Consider the following 6,589-nt stretch of genomic DNA (forward strand, 5'->3'; position numbering starts at 1 on the left):
TGGTTGTGCTCGCAGCAGAGGCGGCAGAAGGAGTGCTCTGGGGAGGGCCCGCCCAAGACGGATCTAATGGCTTTCAGCCCTAGTGTTCCTCCTGTTTCGAGTTCTGGAGATAGTGGAGAAAAACAGATGTGCGGGAATGTAAGTACAGGAATTTTGGGGTGTATTTAATGCCTATTAATGTCATTCACATAGTCGTTTACCAACATATTACTGTAAGTTCGTTGCTTCATTTGGTTTTGGCTTTCTCTTGGGATGGAGAAAATTTTTAATTATTTTTCACCAGTCTTCATAAACACCAAGAATATTATCTAGTTGGTAGAAATAATAATAGTAAAAGTAATAGCTGTAATGAAATAGATGACTAAAGCTTTCTGTTAATGTGGAAGTTAGTCAGAGAGGAAGGAAGTAAGGATCACTCCTGAGAAATGGAGAGTGTGGACAGGCTGAAATAATATTTTACTTGTCATTTTGCAGCAAGTTCATTCTCCCTTTCTTCTTATTCTACGTGGTGCCTTTCACTCATTATGTTTATGTATTCAAATTACCGTAATAATGCAGAACTTCATAATTTAGTTTTTTTTTTTATTTTAAACATGGTTAAATTGTTACCTTCCTATAATCTGTAAGTTTACCTATTATGGGCATAGGTAGTTGAGGTGGTCTCATTTTATAAACCATTTTGTTTCTAATCAATGACATGGTCTTTGAGATAGTGGGTGATGTTTCACCTTGTCTTTGGGGATGATTTTACTTAATTTTGTTTTTAATCCCTCATAATTTCAAGCTTATTTTCTTTATAGTCTTCGGCTGCTTCAGATAGACTTTCCCCCCTTTATTTTCTAATATGACATCAGTTTTGCTAATTGCCTGTTGAATTCATTGCGGCTTTCCTCCAGATTAATTTATTGAACTCTATTTTATCTGGAAGATTTATTTGAGCATTGAATATACTGATATTTCTTCCATTCATGGTACTTGTCATGAGGCTGTATGGAAATATTTTAGGGCAGAAAAATTCATACTTTTTTTGTATGTGTGCTTTAAGAGAGTCTTCCCATGTATAAGGAAGTATGATGCTGCTGCCTATGTTCACCAAGCCACTTGGTCTTCAAAATGACTTGCTTTAAATAACTTGAATGTAAGAACCATGAAACTTTCACTTGACACTTCCACTTGGCACTAGCACTCGACAATAATGTTGTTGATCGAATTTCAGAATTTAACATTGTATACTTTAGATGCGTACTATGCAAACACTTTATTGTCACAAAGCTATATTCACAGAGAACTTGTATTTAGGGTTGTAAGGGTGTGAATCAAATAATGTGGAGGTTAATTTTGTTCTTTGGGTTCCAGTATACAAATTAGAGACCCTTTAATTGGAGTGTGTGGAAAAATAAATTATATATGATAATTTACATTTGGGAGGAGAACCATGTTATGGTAGATAGGGTAAGGTTAATAGAAATGCTGAGAAGGCATTAGTGGTTGTTTTCTACCTAAAAAGCAGGATGATTTCCATAAAGATGAATGTTAGGAAATCTTCAGAAAAGGAAAAGCCAAGCCTTAGTTATTGTACTGGAATACCATTCATCCATCACTAACTATAATATACTACCATGATTGAGCTATTTCTATTTGTTAGACATGGTGCGAAGGGCTTAAAATACATAATTTAAAAAATCCTTTTAACAACTTGTAAATTACATGAGACTACCCAAAATTTTAAAATGCCATAAGAGATATTTGTCTTTTCTATTGCCATTCAGCTAGCACATGATAGAGATGATATTCAAATGCATATCTTTTAGATTCCAGACCCATTGTTTTTATCACTGTAGAGTTTTCTGTAGTAAATCTTTTCTCTGATCAGGAATAGTTCTGGCTAGGAATGTCAAGCACAAGCTATATACAGGTGAAACCTCCTTTCTGTTTTGCTAAGGAAAAAAAACCTCTTCATGATTATCTTCATGATTAATTTTGTACAATGCCATAATTGAGATGGGAATTAGGATTTTTGTTAAGTGATTTTTTTCTCAAAAGAGTTCATGATCGTCATCATTTGTGTTAATGTCACATTGATAGGTATTAATATTATTCAATCAATAAATAATTTAGAATTGCCCTATAAGGACTATGAATCAGTTCGGAAGTGATAAAAATAAGAAAAATAATCATTTAATATATGAGAAAAGTCAGAAAACTGTGGTCTGCAATGTTCTTGCAGAACACCAAAGCCAAATGACACATATGAAAATGACCTTGTCTTTTTAGCACTGTGAATAAGGATATGTTTTGGGCAAATATAAGTAGTAATATGATTATTTCTGGGATCCTGAACAGCAGCAAAGGATTCAATAAGTATTTCCAATATTGGATACTTTAATACAGCTTTAATGGTATATTTTCACATGAAAATCTTTGTGTTTACATCTTTAAAGATTCAATCTTCTTTAGTTTTATAATTGTCTGAGAGATTTGTGCCAACTGAACAAATGATCTGTGATCAAATAACTGTGTATACTTGAAAAAGCCATGATAGCACAGTGTGAACATTGCTGAGTATATCCTACAATTTCATTAATCCGATGTTGAATAGTACTTCTAATCTACCGATTTTGAAGAACCTTCTGTGTTTCCAAAAATGAATTCAAGATTTATTTCTCTTTTTATGTTTTCAATGGTAATAGTACTAGAACTATTATGGAATATTAGCGGATGATGAGGACTCATAGGACATTAAACAATGCACTCTAACACATGACTAGCAGGACATACAGTTGGAACTTAAGACTAACCAAATTGGTTTAGTAAAGGTCAGGCACAAAGTTCCTCATTCTTTTCAATTGATTTTACAAAATTATGGTTAACAATGATATTGATATGACTTCTTGGCATTAGCCTATTGCCAAATCTCAGATCTATCCTCAAAGATGAGTTCGACGATAGCATAATCTCTTCTAAAGGGGCTAGTTGAGATGGCAACTATATCTGAAATATAACAGCCAAAATGCAGAAGATGGGTTCTTAGTTCATACAATATGTAAAACTCTTTATGACTTGCAGTTTGTCCAGTGCCACTCCATATACTCACAAAACACCACATTACTGGAAAGTAATTTTTAAATTAGCATTTGATTTTAATTCAGACATGTAAGTTCTTCATCTCCCTTGGGTAAACTTTCTCATGTACATCTCTCTATCTGCCTTTGAAGACTCCACTTCGCATGTCATACCTCAATCCTCAATTTCCATAATGAAGTGGTTGCTTGCCTTTTCTCCAAAATAAATCTGACAGTCTTCAAATATATTAAATCTATTGTTATCTAGTGTAATATATTTTGATTAGAGAAACATATGACTGCTTGTGTTACAGATGCATAACAGATTGTGTTACAGATGCATTACAGTGTCATAAAAGGTGACGAGCCTGCTTTATTTTGTAAGAAAGAATTTTGTATTTAATAAGAGTTCTAGCAGAACAATATCAGCAAAAGAATAAATCTGAAAAAAGTGGAACAAGATCTGAAATTAGCAGTAGAATATATATACATATCTGTGTATATATTCAAGATAAAGAAAAACATTAACACAAATAAATAAAATTTTTTTATATTTTAATATTTTTAGATTGGAGATGAACCATCAAAATTATACAAGAAAATACTCAAGCTAGTGTGTTATTTATTCCGGATCACTTTCTACTCTAAACTTCTATTGTATCCTTTTTCCCTCCCCTTAAAACCCAAGGCTATACGAAAACACAGAGGATATGCAGCCAAATTACGACTTCAGGCAATGAAAGCTCATATTGGCAATTTTCATTTTCTACTGGTATTTTATGAACTTGAATTTCCATGAACACTAAGGTCACTTTCCATTTAGTTAAATTATTTGATTATTTTCTATGTTTCTGTGTGTGTGTGTGTGTGTGTGTGTGTGTGTACTAGTAGGCACTTAGAGGAGATATAATTAAAAATTATTTCCCCTTTTTTGGATAAACTTAAACCCAAAATTTGGATTTTAAACCCAAAATTTGAATCTTAAACCCAAAATTCTTTAAAAAAGAAACAGTTCAGCTATTCTCATGAATATATATTGAGTAGATATCCAAAAACCAATGTTGGTAACTTAGAAATACCAATATGGTACAGATGTTTTCATAGCGATTTTTATTTATTTCATAATAATAAAACTTATTCTATAGTTGAAAGATAACTTTTTTTCATTGACACCATTACATAAAGTATCATTTTGATACCTCATGTAATACTCTTAGTAATGGAACTTACATGAGAATATGAAATTTACATTTCTATACATCAATAGACTTTCCCCTTGTGAATTCTGTGTTTTAAACTACCAAATTCAAAAATATATTTTTGTTTTTCTTATTATTCCTCAATGGATATAAAGTTATTTGCAACAAAAACCCTATTATATGTAAATAAGAACACAATTAAATGTAAAAATAAATAATACAATTAAATGTAAATGTAAGGAATCAGAACTAAGGAAAATATGAGAAGGTAAGTGAACATAGATAAGAACATAATATGCAAGACTTAAAAATGAAATAGTTATTATTAAAACTTCAAATTTTTCTTCGAGTTTCCTAGCAGCCAAAGTAACAAGGGAGAAAGGTAAAACTATTCAAATACCTGTAGCAAGTGTTTAATCCTAGTTTTTCATAAGGTTACTTAGATAATTTATATACATGTATGTAGATAAGTAAAAATTACGGTATAACTTAAACATAGGAACAAAAATTTAAATTTTGTTAGTCAAGAATAAAATGCCATTTGCTGGATACTATCAGTTTTAATATGATTTAAAATCTGAATATTCCATAAATAAGCACTTTGGAAATAATATCTTGGGGTTAAAATATCATGAAACACAAGAAATTATTTTTTCCTCTTTAAGTAAAACTTTGTGGTATTGGATGTAGTGTACAGTAGTCACAATTTCAGGCACAAGGTGTCGCTCTTCACTTAGTGGAAATAGTTTATTCAAGGTTTGGTCTGAACATCCAGGAACTCCCCATACAAGACCACTCCATAATGCCGGACGCTACTGTTAACGGATCCTTTGAAACTTCTCAAAAATTCAGCGAGGTTTTTAACCCGAAACTGGAGTCTCTGGTACAGTAAATGTAAAGGATCTTATTTTGCAAGTCGATGTCGTATGCGATGTTCAGTTTTCGAAAAAGGGGATTGGGCACTCAGAGACTGCAGTTGTTGCTTCTGCTCTTCGCAATCTGGGAGGCTGGGAGCGGCCAGGTCCACTACTCGGTCCTCGAGGAGGCTAAACACGGCACTTTCGTGGGCCGCATCGCCCAGGACCTGGGGCTGGAGCTGGAGGAGCTGGTGCCGCGCCTGTTCCGGGTAGCATCCAAAGGCAGTGGGGACCTTCTGGAGATAAATCTGCAGAATGGCATTTTGTTTGTGAATTCTCGGATCGACCGCGAGGAGCTGTGCGGACGGAGCCTGGAGTGCAGCATCCACCTGGAGGTGATCGTGGAGAGGCCGCTGCAAGTTTTTCATGTGGAGGTGAAGGTTAAAGATATTAATGACAATCCGCCAGAGTTCTCTGGCAGAGAACAAAAGCTGCTGATTTATGAATCTAAGCAACCTGACTCGCACTTTCCTCTAGAGGGCGCTTCTGATGCAGATATAGGAGAGAATGCTCTATTGACCTACAGACTAAGTCAAAATGAATATTTTTCCTTAGAAATACCAACAAATAGTAAGCAGACTAATAGACTGTCTCTTACATTAAAGAGGTCTCTGGATAGAGAGAAAATTCCGGAAGTTAGTTTGCTACTGACGGCCGCAGACAGGGGGAAACCGGAGCTCACTGGCACTGTTCAGCTTTTAATCCACGTCTTGGATATTAACGACAATGATCCAGAATTTGAGCAATCAGAATATAAAGTGAGATTGATGGAAAACGCAGCTAAAGAAACTTTTATGATTAAGTTAAATGCTACAGATCCAGATGAAGGAGTCAATGGGGAGGTAACATACTCCTTGATATCGATTAAGCCCAATAGAAAACGCTTATTTATAATAGATGAAAATAATGGAGAGGTGAGGGTCAATGGAATTTTAGATTATGAAGAAAACACGTTTTATGAAATTGAAGTACAGGCCAAAGATAAGGGAAATCCCCCAATGTCAGGTCACTGTACACTCTGGGTAGAAATCATAGATGTCAATGATAACGCTCCTGAAGTCACCGTGACTTCCCTGTCTCTCCCAGTACGAGAGGACACTCAGCCTAGCACCGTCATTGCTTTGATTAGGGTATTCGACCGCGACTCTGGTGCCAACGGAGAGGTGACCTGTTTTCTAACGCCCAACGTTCCCTTCAAGATAATGTCCACGTTCAAAAACTATTATTCACTGGTGCTGGACAGCGCCCTGGACCGCGAGAGTGTGTCCATCTATGACTTGGTGGTCACAGGACGAGACGGGGGGTCGCCTTCGTTGTCAGCCACCGCCAGCGTGTCCGTGGAGGTGGCCGACGTGAACGACAACGCGCCGGTATTCGCGCAGCCGGAGTACACGGTGTTCGTGAAGGAGAA

The 6,589-nt window shown here is 35.4% G+C and overlaps 4 protein-coding genes across 4 annotated transcripts in view; 3 read left to right on the forward strand and 1 right to left on the reverse strand.

Moving 5' to 3' along the window:
- Positions 1-6,587, forward strand: part of LOC105306992 (protocadherin alpha-10-like) — a gene marked incomplete at its 3' end in the record, with an annotated part of 8,691 nt that extends 2,104 nt beyond the window's left edge. Inside the window, exon 2 of the mRNA XM_023524509.1 lies at positions 6,153-6,587. Within this exon, the coding sequence (XP_023380277.1) occupies positions 6,153-6,587 (435 nt within the window). The remainder of the gene's footprint in view (positions 1-6,152) is intronic.
- LOC105306989 (protocadherin alpha-1-like) overlaps positions 1-6,589 on the forward strand; it is a 191,277-nt gene that overhangs the window by 64,628 nt on the left and 120,060 nt on the right.
- Positions 1-6,589, forward strand: part of LOC111732553 (protocadherin alpha-10-like) — a 107,576-nt gene that overhangs the window by 8,261 nt on the left and 92,726 nt on the right.
- On the reverse strand, positions 4,972-6,298 carry LOC111732554. The gene has a single exon (XM_023524498.1). The coding sequence runs from the start codon at positions 5,544-5,546 to the stop codon at positions 5,166-5,168; it is 381 nt and encodes a 126-aa protein (XP_023380266.1). The 5' UTR covers positions 5,547-6,298; the 3' UTR covers positions 4,972-5,165.

The sequence above is a fragment of the Pteropus vampyrus genome, unplaced genomic scaffold (assembly GCF_000151845.1).
Source record: "Pteropus vampyrus isolate Shadow unplaced genomic scaffold, Pvam_2.0 Scaffold470, whole genome shotgun sequence".
Taxonomy (NCBI): domain Eukaryota; kingdom Metazoa; phylum Chordata; class Mammalia; order Chiroptera; family Pteropodidae; genus Pteropus; species Pteropus vampyrus.

Excerpts from the sequence above, each read along its gene's own strand:
- LOC111732554 (XM_023524498.1), bottom strand. The coding sequence starts at position 5,546 with ATGAAAAACTTGCAGCGGCCTCTCCACGATCACCTCCAGGTGGATGCT.